Raw genomic sequence first — 26,219 nt, 5'->3', positions numbered from 1 at the left:
AACTAACGTGGCAAAAAAGTACAGCATGACAGGGACGTCTCCAAAAAAGGCGGCGAATAAAACTGATAGTAGTTATTGGGAGTTCAAAAACGGGTGGATAGATTGCTTTTTGGATTGTTTCTCACATTGCCGTTGATCGTTTTGACTAACGATATATAAAAAGAAATGCTGGGGGAGAGCGCAACAGGAGCTGGATTCGAAGTGCTGTCATTCTCCATTCGCGCGCCAAGCTGTCGTCTGCGAGCTGTCACCACGTGGCGCGCATTCAAGGCGTGCCCAGAGAGGCCAGTGACGTTTGGCCGGAAAAACCACAACAAACCATACAAAAATCGTATATCCAATAACCTGTAATAACCCATAAACTATAAACCCTTTGATAAGGGCCGCAGGGGTCCAATGCCGCATGAGCGCTAAACGCGTTAACCTAATTGCTTCGAGAACGAGGCTTATGGGTATAGTATGATATGCCATGCTAGCAGTGTCTCGAGGCTACCGTAGCGACCAGTCCAGCGGTCAAAAATGTCCCGATATAACATCAGCTAAGGTCTGACACTTCAATAAAACTGCTAAAAAGGAGACATAATAAGGATATTCAGTTCGAAATGGATTATATGTCTATTCTTTGACGGATCTTTATAGAAATTACTGATACATTCGACGTTGGCAACGGACCACAGCGTCACAATGGCGACCGGTGTAAAGGGGTTGAAATGGAGTAAAATGATAACTGTTATACTCTTAGCATGGGGATGCCTAACTGCGCCCGTTTTAGGCCAGAACTCAACAGGTAGGATTTTTATTGATGTCTCAGATTCTTTTCAGCACGTTTCCTTTGGTCCCATTGCCATGCCCTATAATGTCATCACCTCTGTTAGCAGGACACCCCTCTATTAAGGACAGTGATTTTGGTGTCTGACAGTTTAAAGAAGTTGATTTATCTAATAAGGACATCTCTCTGTTGGATAGCACTATTAGTCCCAAGGGTGTCCTTATTGAAGGGGTTCTGCTGAATTTTGAAATTCTCATCTCGCTATTACATACAAGTATGTTGATGTTGGCCACATTCCATATCATGTTTCAAACGTGTTCAATTAGAAACACTTGCCATCTAAATAATCCCTTAAAGCTATTAGCTGGGCTTGATCCCCCAAATTCTATAGGTTTTTTTTGGAACAAAGAAATAAATAGCATTATATAGAGTGTTACATGAAAGACTGTTGAATATTAAATTACTATACACAAATGATATCAATATTCATAATGACTTATAATGATATCATGGTATTAGTTTGACAAAAAATGGGCAGCAAAAGAATTTTGCTAAATTGATGGGATTTTCTCAAAAACAGAATTCTCATAAATGGATGTACAGCTGACAGAGGTATCTGCTAAGGGATGTTCAGATGTAATTGAGGGCCTTATTTATGTTGGTTTTAAAAAGGCCAAACTCAAGGCTTCTGTCAACATTACCTTGTTTTATGACTCATCCTTTAGTAATCAATTAATCAATCTGACAATAAGTAAGTAGATAATCTTTGCTCTGCACACTTCATCAATATTTTAAAGGTGGAATTAATTGCTTATGAAATTGGTATTCATCTTTAATGGTGGATGCGTGGTAGTTGTTCCAAGAGGAAATGTACATGCATCCATTTTCAGAGTGTTTAGGAATGCTGTCCCTTGGGTTTAATCAGGATAAGGTGGGGCCCATTTGAATGGTTTCTAAAGGAAATTGTTCTTGCTACAATATGTAGTCTTCTTGGAAACTCAAGATTGTTAGCAGTTGTAAAGGGCAAGGATATGAAAGACAGTTGACAAAGTAATATCAAATCACCAGGAACTAGAACATTTCACATCAATTTGTAATAGTTTTATAACTTAGAGTTAAAAGTCATTGTTTAATAGTGAGTCATGCCTAAAGTTGCTCTTAAGGATGAAGGAAAAACATCCATATTGAATGAAGGACCCTGCTTTATAATTGCTCTAGTCTATTAAAGAATTCACAATCAAAAGAGGATTTTAAGCAAAGAGCCATGAAGAAAGTGAAGTATTTTGGAAATTCCTGTGGTGAAAGCCTGACATGCCTCAAGCTGGCTTCGGAATATTTTTACAAAGGCTTTTTGGTATATAAGTCTTTCTTCAACGTTTCTTTCCCTTTACATAGGGCTACCAATACCAGAAAAGTGCAAGAATGATCGGCGTCATATCAATAATGTAGGCTAATGCTAATGCCCAAGCAAAACATATATTCATCCAACAGAGAAATTAATTGCTGATTTAACACGGCCTCTTTATACGGATTGTACATGTACCCTCTTGAGATCAATAATTGACTTCGTATATAGCAAATGATAATTCCCCATTAGGAAAAGGTTGATTACTTTCACAAAATCGAATATGTGATGGTAATAGATGATTATTTTATGGAGGGTGAATCAGCGCTGTTGATCTATTATTTCTTCGTCTTTGTGATGCTTCCCTGCCTCTTTATTATTTTGTTTCCCTAAGAAATATCTAAAAAATTGAATTTTCACAATTAGCATTTTGGTGGATTTCAAAATATCTTTATTATTTTGTTTCCCGAAAATATCTAAAAAATTGAATTTTCACAATTAGCATTTTGGCGGATTGCAAAATATCTTTATTATTTTGTTTCCTGAAAATATCTAAAAAATTAAATTTTCACAATTAGCATTTTGGCGGATTGCAAAATATCTTTATTATTTTGTTTCCTGAAAATATCTAAAAAATTAAATTTTCACAATTAGCATTTTGGCGGATTGCAAAATATCTTTCAGCCTTTCCAATCAAAATTAAATTATCTTGTGAGTTCCTCGTCAAGTGGCCTTGAATTAAACGTACCTAAACCTATAAATAAGTATACTTCATTGTGACAACACTAGAGTTAGTTCAACGAAAATAAACTCAACGAACAAAAAAGGTTTCTTAAAACATGAAGTTTGACTTAACTTTTCTGTTGAGCTAGCTGACACTCGGAAATAATTTGTCAACAGACATGGATTGCAACTTATGGTACAAGTTTTACTGATTCCTTTGTCGCAGTACTTAAGACAAGTTTTTGCTTTCTGTGCAATCTGTTTGAGGTTTGGCCATAACTTTTGGCAACATTGTCACTAGATTTTTTAAACATGAATCTCAAGTAATGCTTTCCTTGACCTTTATGCTATTTCCGCCTTGATATCGTCATCAAGAAAGTCATCGATCCTCGGTACCTTACTCAAGGTCACAGTCCCCTATCACTAAGGAGATGACACATTATTTTTACCGTACTGCAATATGATTTCCCAAGATTACACATTGTAGCCAAAAATATAAGGCAGATTTTTTCCAGTGGGATGTTAGGGCAAGGTTTTGGGAATTGTCTAAATGTTGGGTGTGTGTTACTTGGTTCACATACAATGGACAAGATTCCAATTTTAGGATAATCATGGCCTTGGGGCAATTTGTAAAATCCTCCATAATTCTAAAGCTGTCATCTGGACTTTTGTGAATACTGCTTTCAAAATGTCTTTGCATACTGCTGCTAGTCTGTTGCATGTTGGTCAAGTTATTCCTGACCCAATCTTGCAGTTGTCTTTAAAATGCAAAAGTTTACAGGACACCGAAGTTCTGGTTTCTGAAAATCACTAAATTCATTGGTCATGAGATTTTATACCTGCCAATTTCGTGATACCATTACATGGTCACTATAGGCAAGGCAACAGTCGATGAATCATTAATCAGTAGCTGGCAGTTTGATGTACTGTTAAAACCATAACACCGGCCTTGTTGACAAATCCTCCGGGATTTCTGTATTAGCCGTGCATTCTGTTAGCAAACTATCGGTTTTCTTAAAATGATTGTTAACCCCTTTCATGCTAAAGTGTTTTAAAGGGCACTTATTATCCCCCAAATACTATCATTATGAATGGATTATGAATAATATGCCTAAAGCCGAGCAGAGGATTGTAGTAATTAGTTGAGCCTAAATCTGTGGCAAGTACTGCCAGAACTTGTCCCACATTCTTTACTCATATTAATAACAAGAAATAAGTCTATACGCCCAAACACAATGACACATATCAGGTCGCGTTATGCGACATCTTAAGGAACACTAATTGAAACAGGGTCTAAAACATGACTTCACTCTTTTGCATGGTATAAGTATGTATCAAGTAAAATGGCCTGAGAAGTCAGGATGTGCATTATACAATGAAAAATTCATAACAACATCTTGTAGCAGTAATGTATTACTGCATTGAAAAACTCTCGAAACATCTGCTACCATATGTGCAGACGAATGGCAAAGAAACAAAGTATTTTCACATTTCTGTTCTGAAATCAAGACAGGCCGTCAATAATCGTATTGTTCATCTGGTCGGCTTAGACAATACTGATTGTTTTATCTTACCCACATAAGATTTATTGACCTGATATTTTCACTGAAGAACATAGCTAATACATTTCAAGTAGGAATTAGTCAGCATTACTTCCACTTCATCTGAAAATGTCAATATCTCATATTCAATAGTATTTTATATTATTTCAATGGCTATTGTCATGCAATTTGCCTCTTCATCAAAGTTGGACTTAGCTTGCATGACTGCACTATCTAAGGAGAATAATTAATATAGCCATCTTCTGAAAGTACTTGTGTTGTACCTTTGGGCATCCATTATATTCTATGTTAAAAGTGTTTCAACAATGTCTCTTTCAGCCCACTCAGAGACAAGCTTTTCATGTACGTCATGTCTGCACATTTTAACTACAGAGCGCTAATTAAATTTTCATGTCGTGGTCAAAGTAGCGCCGTCTGTGACCTTTATTGAAAATTTCGACAAGTAATTTCTCTCGAAGTTATTTTTCCAAACAGGTCAATTGACCTACGACTTTGTTCTCTCTTTGAACAAACTACTGTATATTTTCATAGTTCATGTTATAACGCCCTTGTGTATAGATTATTTATCTGTTGCTAAGACAATTTAGACTTTATTCTAAAGAAGAATACTGATCATGGCTTGATCCGTACATTTGTTTTCCCAGGGTGTTTGCCCACTGGCCACAGTCAAAGTGGGCCTATGTTGACCTGTGGGGAAAAGCTACAGATATAGACATATGGAGCTGACGTTAATGCTAATGTGTCTAGCTTGGTTTGGCCCCTTACTTTTAAATTGTTTTGCTAGATTAGAATGTGGGTCAGTTAACAGGGCCGAGCATGCCATCCCTGCAATATTACATATGTTCAGTGCATGGGATTGAGTAGAAATCAGAAAGTATTTAAAATAACACTAAAACTTTATGAAAGATACAGCAGACTTTAAAATCTTAGAACATAACAGTAACCCCCTAACCCCCCCCCCCCCCAAGTGACTATACCCCCAACATGGTTTTGAATGCTTCAAAAATGGCAATATCACCACACCGTATGGTCATAGCGACTGAGATCCATGAGGGAGTGAAAGCGACACTGAATGTCAATGTCACTGGAACTTATTTTAGGTAGTGGAAAATAGGAACCTATACTGTCCAATGTTTTGCATGTATCACCCTTTTACAAACAAAATTTAAAACTATTTAAAACTGAAATTTGTAGAAAGGGGGCTGTAATGTGTAAGCCCATCCTCTCATGTCAAAATGAACAGGACTCTTACAATGTTTTTCATCAATGGTTTGTCCATATGTTCCTAAAATTCTGTTTCAGAGAACCCTTTGCCCACTTCATTGAAGAATTATCACACTTGAACTGAATATTCTCCTCAGCTATTTCAGAGAAATCCTTTCTCTTTTTCCTGAGATATCTCTTCGAATCTAACTTTAAATGAGACAGAAAAATGAAAAACAAAAAACTGACACAATTTTTTTATCTATCTTTTCAGAATCTATGGTGCTCATCACGAATGTTCCCAGCTCACAGTCGATAATCATCGAGCCATCACTGGACCTGTCGAGTCTGATTATACCGTCGCTCGCAAGTTCATACTCATCTTTGAGTGGGTCAGCCTCGGCCCCTGTCAGTTTCGACTCTGCACAGTTCTCCATGACATTTTTAATAATAAGTGACCTCAATAAAAATGTTGAGCGTTCCGCCTTATCTGACAGTGGCGACTGGTCATTTATAAGTGATATCAGCTCAACAAGTCGGCCCAGTGGCTCATTGAGCTCTATGAGCGCAAGTATGGTATCGACAGCATCTTCAAGCCAAAGCCAAAGTGATATTTCTTCAAAAAGTAGTTTCAGTTTTAGAGACTCGTCAGTGCTTCCATCATTTTCGATGTCGTCTAGTGTACCGTTATTTTCAAGCAGTGCTGCATCAAGTTTCAGTCAAGAAAGTTCATCTACCAGTTTTATATATGACAGTGCATCATCAAGTGTGACTTTTAGTTCTGGTATATCCTCAACCAGTTTAAGCTCAAGTTTTGGCTTCAGCACCAGTGCACCGCTACCTTCTTTTGGATCTAGTTCTTCTGGTGTGTCATCTGGCTCAAGCCTCAGCTTAAGTTCCAGTGGATTATTACCATCAAGTTCAAGCTTTGGCTTCAGTTCCAGTGGACTGTTACCATCAGGTTCCAGTGGGTTGCCTTCAAGTTCAAGCTTTGGCTTCAGTTCGAGTGGACTGTTACTGTCAAGTTCCAGTGGGTTACCTTCAAGTTCGAGCTTTGACTTCAGTTCTAGTGGATTACTACCATCAAGTTCCGGTGTGTTACAATCAAGTTCAAGCTTCGACTTCAGTTCCAGTGGACTGTTACCATCAAGTTCCAGTGGGTTACCTTCAAGTTCGAGCTTTGACTTCAGTTCCAGTGGATTACTACCATCAAGTTCCGGTGGGTTACAATCAAGTTCAAGCTTTGACTTCAGTTCCAGTGGACTGTTACCATCAAGTTTCAGTGGATTACCTTCAAGTTCGAGCTTTGACTTCAGTTCCAGTGGATTACTACCATCAAGTTCTGGTGGGTTACAATCAAGTTCAAGCTTCGACTTCAGTTCCAGTGGACTGTTGCCATCAAGTTCCAGTGGGTTACCTTCAAGTTCGAGCTTTGACTTCAGTTCCAGTGGATTACTACCATCAAGTTCCGGTGGGTTACAATCAAGATCAAGCTTTGACTTCAGTTCCAGTGGACTGTTGCCATCAAGTTCCAGTGGGTTACCTTCAAGTTCGAGCTTTGACTTCAGTTCCAGTGGATTACTACCATCAAGTTCTGGTGGGTTACAATCAAGGTCAAGCTTCGACTTCAGTTCCAGTGGACTGTTACCATCAAGTTCCAGTGGGTTACCTTCAAGTTCGAGCTTTGACTTCAGTTCCAGTGGATTGCTACCATCTAGTTCCAGTGGACTACCATCAAGTTCAAGCTTTGGCTTCAGTTCTAGTGGACTGTTACCATTAAGTTCCAGTGGGTTACCTTCAAGCTCAAGTTTTGACTTCAGTGCAAGTGGACTGTTACCTTCAAGTTCAAGCTTTGCATTCAGTTCAAGTGGAATACTACCATCAAGTTCAGGCTTTGGCTTCAGTTCAAGCAGACTGTTACCATCAAGTTCCAGTGGGTTACCATCAAGTTCGAGCTTTGACTTCAGTTCCAGCGGATTACTACCATCAAGTTCCAGTGGGCTACCTTCAACTTCAAGCTTTGACTTCAGTTCCAGTGGATTGCTACCATCAAGTTCAAACTTTGGCTTCAGTTCAAGTGGACAGTTACCTTCAAGTTCAAGTTTTGACTTCAGTTCAAGTGGACTGTTACCTTCAAGTTCAAGCTTTGCGTTCAGTTCAAGTGGATTGCTACCATCAAGTTCCAGCGGTTTATCATCAAGTTCAAGGTTTGACTTTAGTTCAAGTGGACTGTTACCATCAAGTTCAGGTTTTGGCTACAGTTCCAGTGGATTACCATCAAGTTCGAGCTTTGACTTCAGTTCAAGTGGATTACTACCATCAAGTTCCAGTGGGTTACCTTCTAGTTCAAGCTTTGACTTCAGTTCCAGTAGACTGTTACCATCAAGTTCCAGTGGGTTATCTTCGAGTTCGAGCTTTGGCTTCAGTTCGCGTGGTTTGCTACCATCAAGTTCAAGCTTCGACTTCAGTTCCAGTGGACTGTTACCATCAAGTTCTAGTGCCTTTCCATCAAGTTCGAGCTTTGATTTTGATTCCAGTGGATTAGTAACATCAAGTTCCAGTGGATTACCTTCAAGTTCGAGCTTTGGCTTCAGTTCGAGTGGTTTGCTACCATCAAGTTCAAGCTTCGACTTCAGTTCCAGTGGATTACTACCATCACTTTCCAGCGTCTTTCTATCAAGTTCAAGCTTTGGCTTCAGTTCAAGTGGATTGCTACCTTCAAGTTCGAGCTTTGATTTTGATTCCAGTGGATTAGCACCATCAAGTTCCAGTGGATTACCTTCAAGTTCGAGCTTTGGCTTCAGTTCGAGTGGTTTGCTACCATCAAGTTCAAGCTTCGACTTCAGTTCCAGTGGACTGTTACCATCAAGTTCTAGTGCCTTTCCATCAAGTTCGAGCTTTGATTTTGATTCCAGTGGATTAGTACCATCAAGTTCCAGTGGATTACCTTCAAGTTCGAGCTTTGGCTTCAGTTCGAGTGGTTTGCTACCATCAAGTTCAAGCTTCGACTTCAGTACCAGTGGACTGTTACCATCAAGTTCTAGTGCCTTTCCATCAAGTTCGAGCTTTGATTTTGATTCCAGTGGATTAGTACCATCAAGTTCCAGTGGATTACCTTCAAGTTCGAGCTTTGGCTTCAGTTCGAGTGGATTGCTACCTTCAAGTTCAAGCTTTGACTTCAGTTCCAGTGGACTGTTGCCCTCGAGTTCAAGTGGGTTACCATCAAGCTCAGGCTTTGGATTTAGTTCAAGTGGACTGTTACCATCAAGTTCGAGTGGCTTACTGTCAAGCTCAGGCTTTGGATTCAGTTCAAGTGGATTGTTACCATCAGGTTCCAGTGGACTACCATCAAGTTCCGGCATCGGCTTCAGTTCCAGTGGATTACTTCCATCAAGTTCCAGCGGGCTAGCATCAAGTTCAAGCTTTGGATTCAGTTCAAGTGCACTCTTACCATCAAGTTCCAGTGGGTTACCATCAAGTTCAAGCTTTGACTTCAGTTCAAGTGGATTGTTACCATCTGGTTCCAGTGGACTACCATCAAGTTCAATCATCGGCTTCAGTTCAAGCGGATTACTACCATCAAGTTCCAGCGGGCTACCATCTAGTTCAAGCTTTGGATTCAGTTCAAGTGCACTGTTACCATCGAGCAGCAGCAGGTTACCTACGAGCTCTAGCTTTGATTTCAGTTCCAGTGGACAGCTGCCCTCGAGTTCAAGTAGGTTACCGTCAAGCTCAAGCTTTGGATTCAGTTCAAGTGGACTGTTACAATCAAGCAGCAGCAGGTTTCCTTCAAGCTCCAGCTTTGACTTCAGTTCCAGTGGACAGTTGCCCTCGAGTTCTAGTGGGTTACCATCAAGCTCAGGCTTTGGATTTAGTTCAAGTGGACTGTTACCATCAAGTTCGAGTGGCTTACTGTCAAGCTCAGGCTTTGGATTCAGTTCAAGTGGACTGTTACCATCAAGTTCAAGTGGTTTACCGTCAAGCTCAAGCTTTGGATTCAGTTCAAGTGGACTGTTACCATCAAGTTCAAGTGGGTTACCATCAAGTTCAAGCTTTGTCTTCAGTTCAAGTGGCCTGTTACCATCAAGTTCAAGTGGGTTACCATCAAGTTCAAGCTTTGACTTCAGTTCAAGTGGATTGTTACCATCTGGTTCCAGTGGACTACCATCAAGTTCAATCATCGGCTTCAGTTCAAGCGGATTACTTCCATCAAGTTCCAGCGGGCTACCATCTAGTTCAAGCTTTGGATTCAGTTCAAGTGCACTGTTACCATCGAGCAGCAGCAGGTTACCTACAAGCTCTAGCTTTGATTTCAGTTCCAGTGGACAGCTGCCCTCGAGTTCAAGTGGGTTACCGTCAAGCTCAAGCTTTGGATTCAGTTCAAGTGGACTGTTACAATCAAGTTCGAGTGGCTCACTGTCAAGCTCAAGCTTTGGATTTAGTTCAAGTGGACTGTTACCATCAAGTTCAAGTGGTTTACCGTCAAGCTCAAGCTTTGGATTCAGTTCAAGTGGACTGTTACCATCAAGTTCAAGTGAGTTACCGTCAAGCTCAAGCTTTGGATTCAGTTCAAGTGGACTCTTTCCATCAAGTTCAAGTGGGTTACCATCAAGCTCAAGCTTTGGATTCAGTTCCAGTGGACTGTTACCGTCGAGTTCCAGTGGGTTGCTATCAAGCTCAAGCTTTGGTTTCAGTTCTAGTGGACTGTTGCCATCAAGTTCCAGCAAGTTACTTTCCAGTTCGAGTTTAGGCTTCAGTTCGAGTGGACTACTACCATCGAGTTCAAGCCTTGGATTGAGCTCCAGTGGATTATTACCATCCAGTTCCAGCTTTGGATTCAGTTCCAGTGGAGAATTACCATCAAGCTCAAGCTTAGGTCAGAGTTCCAGTGGATTGTTGTCAACAGGTTCAAGCTTTGGTTTCAGTTCCAGTGAACTTCAAAGTTCAAGCTTTGGTTATAGCTCCAGTGTACTGTTGCCATCAAGTTCAACCTTAAGCATTAGCTCTAGTGTACTATTACCATCAAGTGCCATTTTGGACAGTTCTTCCAGTGTGATATCCAGTGGATCAAGCTTTGATTTCAGTTCGAGTGGACTATTGCTATCAAGTACAAGTATGCAGTCGACTGAAATCAGCACGATCTTTAGTTCCAGCAGCATTCTACCATCAAGTTCAGTCTTTTCAAGTTCAATTATGTCCTCAACTGAAATGAGTACGATATTCAGTTCCGGTGGAAGTCTAGCATCAAGTACAATCACCCAAAGTTCAAGTATGGTATCGACCCAAACAAGTACAATATTCAGTTCAAGTGCTTTTGGACCATCAAGTTCCCTATCTGCTGCAACGAGCGTGATCTTCAGTTCCAGTGGTGTCCTGCCATCAAGTTCTACAGAAACAAGTGCTGTCTACAGTTCCAGTGGTATTCTACCATCAAGTTCCATGACAACCACTTCAAGCTCGGTGGGCAGTTCTGTGATTGACAGCAGCAGCTTTTTGAGTAGCACAGGTAAACTGCTTTTATAGGTTTTGTTCTCATGATGACTTTTTCTTGTGAGTGGTAGTTGAAAATAGAAAACTTTGAAATTAGCAGTAAAACTTGCATATTTCAGAATCGCATTAATCTGATAATTGTATATAGCGGACAGGTCTCCCAAGTCTGTTTGCGATGCATATAATGGATTACATATACAGGCAAAAGATTCTGATACAATCGAGTTTGATTTATGCCAGTCTTACTATAAGTCTATCAATATCTTCAAAAAATTATTGACTATTGACGTTATTAACATCATTGTACATGTACATGTGGAACTCCATTACTTTCTACAAATCATCTTGTATTGTAAACCGTCATATTTTCGTGCTGCTTTATTTTGGCAGGTCGTGAAAATTTCATGGTTTACGGGATCCAACTTTATTCTTGTATGATCATTTCTTCTTCAGCTTCTCAGACTCAAATCAGCCTGGGTTCTAGTTCCCTTAGTGTCCTGCCATCTCAAACAAGTAGTGCTATCATCGATTTTTCCAGTCAAACAAACTTCGAAATCAGTACACATACCTTTGCAAGTCCCCATTTGTCTGGATCCGATACAAGCATAATTTCATCATCATCACCATCATCATCATTATCATCAAGGGCTGAACCATCTAGCAGTTTGGTAATGTCTTCATCATCAATGGTCAAAGCATCTAGGAGCATGGCAATAGATTCATCAACAATAGTTGAATCATCCAGCAGTTGGATAATAATTCAGTCATCATCAATGGTTCAACCATCAAGCAGTTTAGAAGAATCTACATCATCAATGGCGGAACTATCAAGCAGTTTAGCAGAGTCTACATCATCAGTGGTGGAACCATTAAGTAGTTTAGCAGAGTCTACATCATCAATGGCTAAACAATCCAGCAGCTTGATAATGGAGCCATCATCAGAGGTTGACCCATCCAGTAGCTTGATTATGTCTTCATTATCAGTGGTTGAACTATCCACCAGTTTGGTAATGTCTTCATCATTAGTGGTTGAACCTTCCAGCAGTCTCATAATGTCTTCATTATCATTGGTGGAACCATCAAGCAGTTTGACAATGTCTTCATCGTCAATGGCTGAACCATCCCATAGTTTGGTAATGTCTTTATCATCAATGATTGAACCATCAAGCAGTCTAGCAATGTCTTCATCATTAGTGGTTGAACCTTCCAGCAGTCTGATAATGTCTTCATCATCATTGGTTGAACCATCAAGCAGTTTGACAATGTCTTCATCGTCAATGGCTGAACCATCCAGTAGTTTCATAATGTCTTCATCATCAGTGGTTGAACCATCAAGCAGTTTGGTAATGTCTTCATCATCATTGGTTAAACCATCAGGCAGTTTGGTAATGTCTCTATCATCAATGGCTGAACCATCTAGCAGTCTGGCAATATCTTTATCATCGATGATTGAACCATCAAGCAGTCTGATAATGTCTTCATTATCATTGGTGGAACCATCAAGCAGTTTGACAATGTCTTCATCGTCAATGGCTGAACCATCCAGTAGTTTGGTAATGTCTTTATCATCAATGATTGAACCATCAAGCAGTCTGATAATGTCTTCATTATCATTGGTGGAACCATCAAGCAGTTTGACAATGTCTTCATCGTCAATGGCTGAACCATCCAGTAGTTTGGTAATGTCTTTATCATCAATGATTGAACCATCAAGCAGTCTAGCAATGTCTTCATCATTAGTGGTTGAACCTTCCAGCAGTCTGATAATGTCTTTATCATCAATGGTCGAACCATCAAGCAGTCTGGCAATGTCTCTATCATCAGTGGTAGAACCATCAAGCAGCTTGCTAATGTCTTCATCATCAGTTGTTGAACTATCAAGCAGTTTGGTAATGTCTTTATCATCAATGACTGAACCATCGAGCAGTCTGGCAATGTCTTTATCACCAATAACTGAACCATCCAGCAGTCTGGTAATGTCTTCATCATCAATGGCTGAACCATCAAGCAGCATGCTAATGTCTTCATCATCAGTTATTGAACTATTAAGCAGTTTGGCAATGTTTTTATCATCAATGACTGAACCATCCAGCAGTCTTGTAATGTCTTCATCATCAGTGGTAGAACCTACAAGCAGCTTGCTAATGTCTTCATCAACAACGATTGAACCATCCAGCAGTGTGGTAATGTCTTCATCATTAGTGATTGAAGCATCCAGCAGTTTAGCCGAGTCTACATCATCAGTGGTGGAAAAATTAAGCAGTTTAGCCGAGTCTACATCATCAATGGTTCAACCATCTAGCAGTTTAGCAGAGTCTACATCATCAGTGGTGGAACCATTAAGCAGTTTAGCCGAGTCTACATCATCAATGGTTCAACCATCAAGCAGTTTAGTACAGTCTACATCATCAATGGTGGAACCATCAAGCAGTTTAGCAGGGTCTACATTATCAATGGTTAAATCATCCAGCAGCTTGGTAATGGAGCCATCATCAGAGGTTCACCCATCCAGTAGCTTGATAATGTCTTCATCATCACTGGTTGAACTATCGACCAGTTTGCTAATGTCTTCATCAACAACGATTGCACCATCCAGCAGTGTGGTAATGTCTTCATCATCAGTGGTAGGACCATCAAGCAGTTTGCTAATGTCTTCATCAACAACGATTGAACCCTCCAGCAGTGTGGTAAAGTCTTCATCATCAGTGATTGAAGCATCCAGTAGTTTGGTAATGTCTTTATCATCACTGAATGAACAATCGAGCAATCTGGTAATGTCTCCATCATCACTGATTGAACCATCAGGCAGTTTGGTAATGTCTTCATCATCAATGGCTGAACCATCAAGCAGTTTGGCAATGTCTTCATCATCAATGGCTGAACCACTAAGCAGCTTGCAAATGTCTTCATCATCAGTTGTTGAACCATCGAGCAGTCTGGTAATGCCTTTATCATCAATGATTGAACCATCGAGCAGTCTGGCAATGTCTCTATCATCAGTGGTTGAACCATCGAGCAGTTTGGCAATGTCTCTATCATCAGTGGTTGAACCATCGAGCAGTCTGGTAATGTCTCTATCATCAGTGGTTGAACCATCAAGCAGTCTGGTAATGTCTCTATCATCAGTGGTTGAACCATCGGGCAGCTTCCTAATGTCTTCTTCAACAGCGATTGAACCATCCAGCAGTTCAGTAATGTCTCCATCCACACTGATTCAACTATCAAGCGGTTTGGCAATATCTTCATCATCAATGGTTGAACCATCCAACAGCTTGCTAATTTCTTCATTAACAATGGTTGAACCATCCAGCAGCTTGCTAATGTCTTACTCATCAGTGGTTGGCCAATCAAGCAGTTTGGAAATGTCTTCATCATCAATGGCTGAACCACTAAGCAGCTTGCAAATGTCTTCATCATCAGTTGTTGAACCATCGAGCAGTCTGGCAATGTCTTTATCATTAGGGGTTGAACCATCGAGCAGTCTGGCAATATCTCTATCGTCAGTGGTTGAACTATCGAGCAGTTTGGCAATGTCTCTATCATCAATGATTGAACAATCAAGCAGTTTGGCAATGTCTTTATCATCAGTGGTTGAACCATCGAGCAGTCTGGCAATGTCTCTATCATCAGTGGTTGAACCATCGAGCAGTCTGGTGATGTCTTCATCATCAATGATTGAACCATCGAGCAGTCTGGCAATGTCTTTATCATCAGTGCTTGAACCATCCAGCAGTTCGATAATGTCTTCATCATCAATGATTGAACCATCAAGCAGTTTGGCAATGTCTCTATCATCAGTGCTTGAACCATCGAGCAGTCTGGCAATGTCTTTATCATCAGTTGTTGAACCATCGAGCAGTTTGGCAATGTCTCTATCATCAATGATTGAACCATCAAGCAGTTTGGCAATGTCTTTATCATCAATGATTGAACCATCAAGCAGTCTGGCAATGTCTTTATCATCAATGATTGAACCATCAAGCAGTTTGGCAATGTCTCTATCATCAGTGGTTGAACCATCGAGCAGTCTGGCAATGTCTTTATCATCAATGATTGAACCATCGAGCAGTCTGGCAATGTCTTTATCATCAATGATTGAACCATCAAGTAGTTTGGCAATGTCTCTATCATCAGTGGTTGAACCATCGAGCAGTCTGGCAATGTCTTTATCATCAATGATTGAACCATCAAGTAGTTTGGCAATGTCTCTATCATCAGTGGTTGAACCATCGAGCAGTCTGGCAATGTCTTTATCATCAATGATTGAACCATCGAGCAGTCTGGCAATGTCTTTATCATCAATGATTGAACCATCAAGCAGTTTGGCAATGTCTCTATCATCAATGATTCAACAATCAAGCAGTTTGGCAATGTCTTTATCATCAGTGGTTGAACCATTGAGCAGTCTGGCAATGTCTCTATCATCAGTGGTTGAACCATCGAGCAGTCTGGTAATGTCTTCATCATCAATGATTGAACCATCGAGCAGTCTGGCAATGTCTTTATCATCAGTGCTTGAACCATCGAGCAGTTCGATAATGTCTTTATCATCAATAATTGAACCATCAAGCGGTTTGGCAATGTCCCTATCATCAGTGGTTGAACCATCAAGTAGTCTGGCAATGTCTTTATCATCAATGATTGAACCATCGAGCAGTCTGGCAATGTCTTTATCTTCAATGATTGAACCATCAAGCAGTTTGGCAATGTCTCTATCATCAGTGGTTGAACCATCGAGCAGTCTGGTAATGTCTTCATCATCAATGATTGAACCATCGAGCAGTCTGACAATGTCTCTGTCATCAGTGGTTGAACCATCGAGCAGTCTGGCAATGTCTCTATCATCAGTGGTTGAACCATCGAGCAGTTCGATAATGTCTTTATCATCAATGATTGAACCATCGAGCAGTCTGGCAATGTCTTTATCATCAGTGGTTGAACTATCAAGCAGTTTGGCAATGTCTCTATCATCAGTGGTTGAACCATCAAGCAGTCTGGCAATGTCTTTATCATCAATGATTGAACCATCGAGCAGTCTGGCAATGTCTCTATCCTCAGTGCTTGAACCATCGAGCAGTTCGATAATGTCTTTATCATCAATGATTGAACCATCAAGCAGTTTGGCAATGTCTCTATCATCAGTGGTTGAACCATCGAGCAGTCTGGCAATGTCTTCATCATCAATGATTGAACCATCGAGCAGTCTGGCAATGTCTTTATCTTCAATGATTGAACTATCAAGCAGTTTGGCAATGTCTCTATCATCAGTGGTTGAACCATCGAGCAGTCTGGTAATGTCTTCATCATCAATGATTGAACCATCGAGCAGTCTGACAATGTCTCTATCATCAGTGGTTGAACCATCGAGTAGTCTGGCAATGTCTCTATCATCAGTGGTTGAACCATCGAGCAGTTCGATAATGTCTTTATCATCAATGATTGAACCATCAAGCAGTTTGGCAATGTCTTTATCATCAGTGGTTGAACCATCAAGCAGTTTGGCAATGTCTCTATCATCAGTGGTTGAACCATCGAGCAGTCTGGCAATATCGCTATCGTCAGTGGTTGAACCATCGAGCAGTTTGGCAATGTCTCTATCATCAATGATTGAACAATCAAGCAGTTTGGCAATGTCTTTATCATCAGTGGTTGAACCATCAAGCAGTTTGGCAATGTCTTTATCATCAATGATTGAACCATCGAGCAGTCTGGCAATGTCTTTATCATCAATGATTGAACCATCAAGCAGTTTGGCAATGTTTCTATCATCAGTGGTTGAACCATCGAGCAGTCTGGCAATGTCTCTATCATCAGTGGTTAAACCATTGAGCAGTCTGGCAATGTCTCCATCATCAGTGGTTGAACCATCGAGCAGTCTGGCAATGTCTCCATCATCACTGATTGAACCATCAAGCAGCTTGCTAATGTCTTCCTCATCAGTTGTTGAACTATCAAGCAGTTTGGTAATGTCTTCATCATCAATGACTGAACCATCCAGCAGTCTGGTAATGTCTTCATCATCAGTGGTAGGACCATCTAGCAGTTTGCTAATGTCTTCATCAACAACGATTGAACCATCCAGCAGTGCGGTAATGTCTTCATCATCAGTGATTGAAGCATCCAGCAGTTTGGTAATGTCTTTATCATCAATGAATGAACCGTCAGGCAGTTTGACAATATCTTCATCATCGATGGTTGAACCATCCAGCAGCTTGCTAATCTCTTCATTATCAATGGTTGAACCATCAAGCAGCTTGCCAATTTCTTACTCATCAGTGGTAGGCCAATCAAGCAGTTTGGCAATGTCTTCATCATCAATGGCTGAACCATCGAGCAGCTTGCTAATGTCTTCATCATCAGTTGTTGAACTATCAAGCAGTTTGGTAATGTCTTTATCATCAGTGGTTGAACCATCGAGCAGTCTGGTAATGTCTTCATCATCAATGACTGAACCATCCAGCAGTCTGGTAATGTCTTCATCATCAGTGGTAGAACCATCAAGCAGCTTGCTAATGTCTTCATCATCAGTGGTTGAACCATCGAGCAGTTTGGCAATGTCTTTATCATCAACAATTGAACCATCGAGCAGTCTGGTAATGTCTTCGTCATCAATGGTTGAACCATCAGGCAGTTTGGTAATGTCTTCATCATCAGTGCTTGAATCATCGAGCAGTCTAGTAATGTCTTCATCATCAATGGTTGAACCATCGAGCAGTTTGATAATGTCTTTATCATTAGTGGTTGAACTATCGAGCAGTGTGGTAATGTCTTCATCATCGGTGGTTGAACCATCAAGCAGTTTGTTGATGGAGTCATCCTCAGTGGTAGAATCATCCAGTAGCTTGTTAACGATGTCGTCATTGATGGTTGAACAATCAAGCAGTTTGGTGGTGGAGTCATCACCAATGATTGAACCTTCTAGCAGTTTGGTAAAGGAGTCATCATCAATGGGTGATCTGTCAAGCAGTTTTGTAATTTATTCATCATCAAGAGTTGAAATGTCCAGCAGCTTGGTAATATCTTTATCGTCATTTGTGGAACCATCAAGCAGTTCTGTTTCAACATCTTCAGTCACCATCATGTCATCACCAGTAACCTCCAGTTCGATGCTTGTGACTGATTCGACCTCCCCATCCCCAACAAGTTCCATTCTTGCATCAGCTTCTTCAAATCTTTCAACCCCTGGTAGCACTATGTCTGAGATGGTAGCCTCCTCAGTCTCAAGTTCTGTACCTCTGAGTTCCTTTGGATCAGAGTCTCTGAGCATGACCTCAAGGTCGACCCTGACCACAAGGTCAGCTACTGAATCAGCTGTAGGACCTTGTAAGTTCTCTAGTGGTAACTTTCAAAATCTCTGCATGTTGTAAATGTGTCATTGCTTTTCCACATTCTCTGCATGCTCTTTCCGTATTATCCAAATTATGCATGGCCTTATGGTGCCCACGACAGGTCCTTAATCCATTTGATTTGGATTTTATTTAAAAAGGACCTGGTTGTAAAAGATTCACAGTGCTCCTGCCTATAGTCCCCCTGGCATAAGAAATCATTAGTTATTTCTCTGGCTTTTGATTTATACCCTCACCTAAAAATTTAAAGAAAGTTATTCCTCATCTGAAAGATTCTTACTCCAGGAACATTTTTCTTGTTGATAGTTTTTTTTCACAATTGTCATCTCTATGGTTTGTTGTTTATTAGCCTTTTAGATTTGACACTGCCTGCTTTGAATGCATGTTGTCAAGGGAAATGACCAATCTTTCATTTGCGGGTTGCTTAAGCATAGATTTTTGTGGTGGTTTGTTCATATTGTAAAAGTACATGTTGTTGCAAAACTGTGAAGTAGGGCAGGGAAATGGCATGGATACAACACCAATTAATGGGTAAAAGTAAATGTCACTCACTAATGGGGAAAAGTAAAGGTTACTAACTAATGGGTAAAAGTAATATTCAGATGTTGACCATACTGTTGAAGGAAGAGAAGTACTGGGAATATCCAGATGTTTATTTTCTTATACTTTTTTCTATCAAAGTGAGATTGCTATCTGTTGCACCGGGTTCTAAATTCCTGTCATCTGATCATTTGCAGCATCAAGTTCCCTTGATTCCTCCAGTGCCCTAGTATCATCGACGACAACCACTGTCTTCTCATCAACCCAGTCAAGTGATGTCTTCTCATCAACTGCTTCCAGCACATCCAGTTTTCTTCCTGATTCTTCAAGCCTGTTATCGAGTTCAGGTGTTGCATCATCTGTGACCTTGACCGATTCATCTATCTTGCCGACAATGTCAAGCTCAGCTGTACCTTCGTCAAGTATGGAATCGTCAATGAGCATGTCTTCAAGCCAAGTGATCAGTAGTTCTGCAGTGTCAAGTATGGAATCGTCAATGAGCATGTCTTCAAGCCCAGTGATCAGCAGCTCTGCAGTGACAAGTATGGAGTCTTCAATGAGCATGTCTTCAAGCCCAGTGATCAGTAGCTCTGCGGTGTCAAGTATGGAATCGTCAATGAGCATGTCTTCAAGCCAAGTGATCAGTAGCTCTGCGGTGTCAAGTATAGAATCATCAATGAGCATGTCTTCAAGCCCGGTGATCAGCAGCTCTGCTGTGTCAAGTATGGAATCGTCAATGAGCATGTCTTCAAGCCCAGTGATCAGTAGCTCTGCGGTGTCAAGTATGGAATCATCAATGAGCATGTCTTCAAGCCAAGTGATCAGCAGCTCTACTGTGTCAAGTATGGAATCGTCAATCAGCATGTCTTCAAGCCAAGTGATCAGCAGCTCTGCTGTGACAAGTATGGAATCATCAGTGAGCATGTCTTCAAGCTTAGTGATCAGCAGCTCTGCTGTGTCAAGTATGGAATCGTCAATGAGCATGTCTTCAAGCCCAGTGATCAGCAGCTCTACTGTGTCAAGTATGGAATCGTCAATGAGCATGTCTTCAAGCCCAGTGATCAGTAGCTCTGCGGTGTCAAGTATGGAATCGTCAATGAGCATGTCTTCAAGCCCAGTGATCAGTAGCTCTGTAGTGACAAGTATGGAATCATCAATGAGCATGTCTTCAAGCCCAGTGATCAGCAGCTCTGCGGTGTCAAGTATGGAATCGTCAATGAGCATGTCTTCAAGCCAAGTGATCAGTAGTTCTGCAGTGTCAAGTATGGAATCGTCAATGAGCATGTCTTCAAGCCCAGTGATCAGCAGCTCTGCAGTGACAAGTATGGAGTCTTCAATGAGCATGTCTTCAAGCCCAGTGATCAGTAGCTCTGCGGTGTCAAGTATGGAATCGTCAATGAGCATGTCTTCAAGCCCAGTGATCAGCAGCTCTGCTGTGACAAGTATGGAGTCTTCACTGAGCATGTCTTCAAGCCCAGTGATCAGTAGCTCTGCGGTGTCAAGTATGGAATCGTCAATGAGCATGTCTTCAAGCCCAGTGATCAGCAGCTCTGCGGTGTCAAGTATGGAATCGTCAATGAGCATGTCTTCAAGCCCAGTGATCAGTAGCTCTGCGGTGTCAAGTATGGAATCGTCAATGAGCATGTCTTCAAGCCCAGTGATCAGTAGCTCTGCGGTGTCAAGTATGGAATCGTCAATGAGCATGTCTTCAAGCCCAGTGATCAGTAGCTCTGCGGTGTCAAGTATGGAATCGTCAATGAGCATGTCTTCAAGCCCAGTGATCAGTAGCTCTGCGGTGTCAAGTATGGAATCGTCAATGAGTATGTCTTCAAGCCCGGTGATCAGTAGTTCTGCTGTGTCAAGTATGGAATCGTCAATGAGTATGTCTTCAAGCCTGGTGATCAGTAGTTCTGCGGTGTCAAGTATGGAATCGTCAATGAGCATGTCTTCAAGCCCAGTGATCAGTAGTTCTGCGGTGTCAAGTATGGAATCATCAATGAGCATGTCTTCAAGCCCGGTGATCAGCAGCTCTGCTGTGTCAAGTATGGAATCGTCAATGAGAATGTCTTCAAGCCCAGTGATCAGTAGTTCTGCGGTGTCAAGTATGGAATCATCAATGAGCATGTCTTCAAGCCCGGTGATCAGTAGCTCTGCGGTGTCAAGTATGGAATCGTCAATGAGCATGTCTTCAAGCCCAGTGATCAGTAGCTCTGCGGTGTCAAGTATGGAATCGTCAATGAGCATGTCTTCAAGCCCGGTGATCAGTAGCTCTGCGGTGTCAAGTATGGAATCGTCAATGAGCATGTCTTCAAGCCAAGTGATCAGCAGCTCTGCTGTGACAAGTATGGAGTCTTCAATGAGCATGTCTTCAAGCCCAGTGATCAGTAGCTCTGCGGTGTCAAGTATGGAATCATCAATGAGCATGTCTTCAAGCCCAGTGATCAGTAGCACTGCGATGTCAAGTATGGAATCGACTATGAGTATGTCTTCAAGCCCAGTGATCAGCAGCTCTGCAGTGACAAGTATGGAATCGTCAATGAGCATGTCTTCAAGCCTGGTGATCAGTAGCTCTGCAGTGACAAGTATGGAGTCTTCAATGAGCATGTCTTCAAGCCCAGTGATCAGCAGCTCTGTAGTGACAAGTTCCACTGTTACAACATCAAGTATTGAATCATCATTAAGCATGTCTTCAACTCCAGTAACCAGAAGCTCAAGTTCAAGTATCATGTCATCAACTGTTTCTTCAAGTTTAGAATCGTCCTCAATGAGTGTTACATCGACTCCTTTCGTTAGTACCTCGGTTGAATCAACTCCATCACTCTCGTCATCTGTTTCCATGTCTGCATCCTCAACAGCCTCAGTTTCATCCTCAATGGTTGCATCAAGTTCCGTTTCCCCATCGAGTTCGATCACACCATCTAGTTCGTCTACCGTCACAACAGCATCTGCCACAACAACGGAGTCGGCCACAACAACAGCTGCCACAACAACAGCCGCCACAACAACAACAACTACAGCAAGAGCTGTAATATCTGTGGATGGTTCCCTTGCATCATGTTGCTGGGTTGTAACTAGTAAGTTAATTTCTTTACAGTCCCAGTCACAATTGACATGCCCTCTGCTTTGAATATGCTGTGCACAACCTGCGTATTGGTGCCATGTAATCTGCGTGCTGATCACACACTGGTTACGTGCGTATCACCATGGCAATGTTACAAAACATACAGCATTCCAAATGTGCAAAAGGTGCATGTAGTTACATCTCAACCCAAGTATTGGGTATGTATTATACAAGTTTGGTCCCAAGAGTAAATGAAATCAAGCGTTTTATTCAATTGAAGAACAAAAATACAGTTTTGACCTAAAACACCAAAGAAATGTCCTGATGTCAATATCAAACTTATTTTTAGAACTCCGAGTTTCAACGACCGTGGATGTCACAACAGACGCATTCAAATATGAAATGGAAGACAAACTCGCTAAGGCAATCTCTGATGCAAACGATCGTCAGGTACTGATTGATGCTGGGCAGTATGAGGCATTATTCAGGAGGAAGAGGGACACTGATTTCCAGAGGATGATGCAAGATCTTCAGGTTTTACAGGCAGATAGTGGTTACGAGAGTGATTATGCAGATTCTGGTGTCATCCTGAGCAGGAAAAAGAGAGCTGGGACTTACAATGGATACACAGTTCAGGTTTGTGTTTTTTCTTATAATTTGAATCTTGATGTAATCACCTTGGAAAACTTGTTTCTCAACTCACTGAGATTGAAGTGCATGTGTATTGAAGGCAGACCTCCCAATTTACTGAGGCAGCCTCCCAAATCACCCTGGAGAATCCGTTTCCCAGCTGAATGAGAATCATGTAAAGTCGTGCACTTTTTATTTTTAGGTCATCAATATCACTCGGCCAAATGATGACACTCTCGTCGATATGGTATACTATGCCACCTACGATGGGGAAACGCTGGTGAGCACAAAAGCTGTGGCGCTCTTGGACTTGTACTCTGATCAGGAATTGGCCATTGCTCTTGGTTACTATGTAGCAGACAACGCAGAACGTAAGTTATTTTCTATATAATGTTTTTTTTAAAATCATTTCACTGCCTTATATGACTTACAGAGCCAACCAACTTATTTTGGACCCTGAGAAGTTGTTCTGTTTTATCCTTAAAGGCCCGTGCCATTGGTTCAGAATTGGAAATTTGAAATTGTAAAGTCGCTATACCTTGGTCATTTCTTCTATTATTTTAGTAATCACTGTCATTCCTATTCATGTTCATTGTATCTTTTCATGGTAATCATTATATAATTCACATTAGTTTCATATCTGATGTTTTTATATCCTTCTGACGTGAAGGGGGTTAACACAGTTACTTGACCAAAATAACTTGCCTTAAGTTTCAGGGTTCATAGCTTTCATTTTCATTTATCTCATACTAATCATCATCCAACTATCTTGATAATTTTTTCAGTGTACACCAGCGGTAAGAAACATTTTGGTTTTAGACATGCACTATCATTCCATGTTTTGAGACGATCAAAAATCCTTTCACATGTGGTTTTCAGTTGCACATCTTCTCAGGGCTGTGAAGCGCCGTACAAATGAGTGACTTCAACTACTGTGACATCATCCCATGATTACTGTCATGTGTGTACATCGGTAAAAGTCATCCACCACACAGCCCTGAAAACATGTGCCTCTCAAGACCTCATAATGGGCGATATGAATAAAGACTGGCAAATGCTTTTACTTCAATTTTGTACAAAAAGGCCTAGTGTAAATGTACGTGGAGTTTAAGATAAAAGCATTTGCTAGTCTTTATTCATATCACCCATTGTTAGGATGACCTGATTGTGCTGTGACAGAAATGCGCGTTTATGGAGACTGTCGCAAAGTTTGCAACAACTTAACAGCGCCAGGCAACTATGATCAAACGTGCTTGATTATGTTAACAGGCGACCTTAACCGCGCACTTAAGTTATATTGTTTTTTATATTGTATTTTGAGACTATATCCCTGACTCACTGGCAATGCGTGACCTAGCATGAAATAATCACAATCAATCTCTACTCATTTTTTCTGTTTTACAATGGACAAATCCCAAATGATATCTGTTTTTCTCTTGTTTCACAAATTTGGTAATGGTAATTGGTTTTTTTCTCACTGAATCATTTTGCAGTTGGAATCTTAAGATGAATTTTGCTTCTTAAGTTGTCTTTTTGGGATTTGTCTCATGAGTGTTACACCTTGGCTGTCACTTTCAAAGTTTTCTCCATTTTTCCACACATTTTATTCAAACATCGAAATTTGGATAAAACTCAATATGTGGGATCATAAACTATTTTGGTGAGTTTTAACATTTGAACAATTGAACACTTTGCATGTAGAAGGAAGTGTAGGTTACCAGCTTAATACCCACGCATTTAGCTATAGCAATACAGTGGCCACATGCAGATCCTTCCCACCACCCAGTCAAGTTGCTTGCTGCGTAACCCATCCCAGCTAGAATAAAGCAAGCTAGAACATGCAAGCTAGAATGAGCTTCCTGCAAATTGATAGCTATAGAAGCTGGGTTGCTTCGATATATTCATAGGTAGGGGAATGGGGTTGCTTCTTGTTGCAATGAGCTTTAGTTTGCTGTGCCACACCAAATAGCTAGGAGGACGGATTTCTTATTTTACACCAAAGCCTAGTGTATTGCTGCTAAAAAAGCAAATAGCTAGAAATTAAATGGGCTTGCTGCAACACATAGCACAATCTAATGTAATTGGAGATGCATTTCAATTTGTCATCTCTAATGCTTTCAGTTCACAAATTGACCAAAACAAATCCATTAATGAGAACTATAAATCATCGATTCATATTTCCATAAGGCTTCTTATGGGATATGATGATCAATTACTGACTATAAACTGTTGATTTCAGCTTATTATTCAACTGCAACCCCAGAAGAGGACCAAAAACTCTGGATTATTGGAGCCGTCCTTGGCCCGCTGGCCGGGATAGGGTTAATCGTTTGGTTTGTCCTGTTCATCTACTTCAAATGCTGTAAGAAACCCAAGGCTGAAGAGAAGAAGGGGACTTACGCGGAGGGTGAGCAGGGTTCTTTGCACCCCCCTCCAAAACCATTGCATCTGGTAAGTTTTCAAGCCTTTAAACCTGTGGGTATATCCGTAAATGATTCTTAAAAGCAATTTTACAAAAATAAAGGCATTTAACCATCTTTCTCATTTCTATCCAATGACTTTTCAGGGTCGTAGGGTAAGACAAACCATTGTTTTTTGGCACAGTTTAACCCATTGATTACTAGGACATAGCCCACTGATAATTTTCACACCAGTTGAATTTGTTTTCATAACACAACAAAAGTTGTCAGATGCACGTTCATTGGTATGAGGTTTTTAGTGTTCACCAGCGGTCATTCCAGCCATGCACCTAGAGTGAGGAGGCAATAGTTTTCATCTCTGCACTATTTACAAGTGTTTTTCTGTCAAAGTACACTTTAGTGCTCTGCTTATGTTCACATCTTCTTGAGGTTAAAAAATCGTAAGATTAAAAAAAACATCCATGGCTACTGTTGTCATGTTAGAGAATACATTGGCATGTTGAGAGAGGCTGTAGCCAAGTGCTGTTGAATCCAGATTGTAGTAAGGGCATAACGTGATAGCACGTCACCCGTATGTGATGGGAACATGTGTAATGACGTGCTAGGCACATCAGCCGAAGCGAAATTGGTCCAGCCACCTGGCAGAGTTGACCATGAAAGGAATTTGTAGCGTATTTGTTCTAGAAAATGGTAACAAATTAATTTTCATCTTCTTTTAGAGTGACAAAGACCTTGGTAGAGCATCGACATCCGATAAATTGGATATGGAAGATTTGGATGATACCGGAATCCGCCGGTCAGCCAGGGACTTGGAAGCACGTCTTGATCCTCTACCTCTGCCATTGAAACAAACGTAAGTGTCATGTCTTTCCATATATATTGATATACATGTATTAACATTTTAAGGAAAAGGCCTACCAAGTGCAGAACAAGAGCTGCTTCAAATATTTCAGATTTTCAAAAGCGTTGGTGTGGATTTTTTTCAATAGTTGTCATCACCTAAGTTCGTCCTACATTAGGGATTCCTAGATTTTGGGGCACTTTGTCACTATCTGAGATGTCGATGCTCGTTCAGTCATTGAATTTTTGTTGCAGAATAATAGACACAAGTGATTCGATGCATTTCTCTG

General features: G+C 40.8%; 4 protein-coding genes and 1 long non-coding RNA gene across 5 annotated transcripts; 4 read left to right on the top strand and 1 right to left on the bottom strand.

Annotated features, from left to right (window-relative positions):
- Positions 1 to 684: 684 nt before the first annotated feature.
- On the top strand, positions 685 to 10,731 carry LOC135492528 (uncharacterized). The gene is made up of 7 exons (XM_064779044.1): positions 685 to 787; positions 5,877 to 9,069; positions 9,100 to 9,447; positions 9,478 to 9,699; positions 10,171 to 10,203; positions 10,234 to 10,570; positions 10,687 to 10,731. The coding sequence occupies exons 1-7, from the start codon at positions 685 to 687 to the stop codon at positions 10,729 to 10,731; spliced, it is 4,281 nt and encodes a 1,426-aa protein (XP_064635114.1).
- A 1,139-nt stretch (positions 10,732 to 11,870) lies between these two features.
- Positions 11,871 to 13,106, bottom strand: LOC135492527 (uncharacterized protein YhgE-like). The gene has a single exon (XM_064779043.1). The coding sequence runs from the start codon at positions 13,104 to 13,106 to the stop codon at positions 11,871 to 11,873; it is 1,236 nt and encodes a 411-aa protein (XP_064635113.1).
- A 130-nt stretch (positions 13,107 to 13,236) lies between these two features.
- On the top strand, positions 13,237 to 14,393 carry LOC135492526 (uncharacterized). The gene is made up of 2 exons (XM_064779042.1): positions 13,237 to 14,199; positions 14,364 to 14,393. Exons 1-2 carry the CDS (start codon positions 13,237 to 13,239, stop codon positions 14,391 to 14,393), a joined length of 993 nt encoding a protein of 330 aa, XP_064635112.1.
- Positions 14,394 to 17,463: 3,070 nt separating this feature from the next.
- On the top strand, positions 17,464 to 23,592 carry LOC135492521 (streptococcal hemagglutinin-like). Its single transcript, XM_064779034.1, has 6 exons — positions 17,464 to 18,415; positions 19,176 to 22,052; positions 22,389 to 22,675; positions 22,872 to 23,040; positions 23,455 to 23,466; positions 23,549 to 23,592. The coding sequence occupies exons 1-6, from the start codon at positions 17,479 to 17,481 to the stop codon at positions 23,590 to 23,592; spliced, it is 4,326 nt and encodes a 1,441-aa protein (XP_064635104.1). The 5' UTR covers positions 17,464 to 17,478.
- A 316-nt stretch (positions 23,593 to 23,908) lies between these two features.
- LOC135491953 (uncharacterized) lies at positions 23,909 to 25,936 on the top strand. The gene is made up of 3 exons (XR_010447997.1): positions 23,909 to 24,329; positions 24,909 to 25,120; positions 25,809 to 25,936. It is a non-coding gene; the product is annotated as an uncharacterized LOC135491953 (long non-coding RNA).
- The last annotated feature ends 283 nt before the right edge of the window (positions 25,937 to 26,219 follow it).

The sequence above is a fragment of the Lineus longissimus genome, chromosome 8 (assembly GCF_910592395.1).
Source record: "Lineus longissimus chromosome 8, tnLinLong1.2, whole genome shotgun sequence".
Classification (NCBI taxonomy): Eukaryota; Metazoa; Nemertea; class Pilidiophora; order Heteronemertea; family Lineidae; genus Lineus; species Lineus longissimus.
Note: the sequence above shows the minus strand (reverse complement) of the source record. Positions and strands in the feature narration are given on the sequence as shown.

Coding starts and splice junctions, on each gene's coding strand:
- LOC135492528 (XM_064779044.1), top strand. CDS start 685: ATGGCGACCGGTGTAAAGGGGTTGAAATGGAGTAAAATGATAACTGTT. Junction 788..5,876: donor TTTAGGCCAGAACTCAACAG/GTAGGATTTTTA, acceptor CTATCTTTTCAG/AATCTATGGTGCTCATCACG. Junction 9,070..9,099: donor TTACCATCAAGTTCCAGTGG/GTTACCATCAAG, acceptor CTTTGACTTCAG/TTCAAGTGGATTGTTACCAT.
- LOC135492527 (XM_064779043.1), bottom strand. CDS start 13,106: ATGCTGCTTGATGGTTCAGCCATTGATGATGAAGACATTACCAGACTG.
- LOC135492526 (XM_064779042.1), top strand. CDS start 13,237: ATGTCTTCATCAACAACGATTGAACCATCCAGCAGTGTGGTAATGTCT. Junction 14,200..14,363: donor TTGAACCATCAAGCAGTCTG/GTAATGTCTCTA, acceptor ACCATCCAACAG/CTTGCTAATTTCTTCATTAA.
- LOC135492521 (XM_064779034.1), top strand. CDS start 17,479: ATGTCTTTATCATCAGTGGTTGAACCATCGAGCAGTCTGGTAATGTCT. Junction 18,416..19,175: donor TGAATCAGCTGTAGGACCTT/GTAAGTTCTCTA, acceptor GATCATTTGCAG/CATCAAGTTCCCTTGATTCC. Junction 22,676..22,871: donor ACAATGGATACACAGTTCAG/GTTTGTGTTTTT, acceptor TTTTATTTTTAG/GTCATCAATATCACTCGGCC.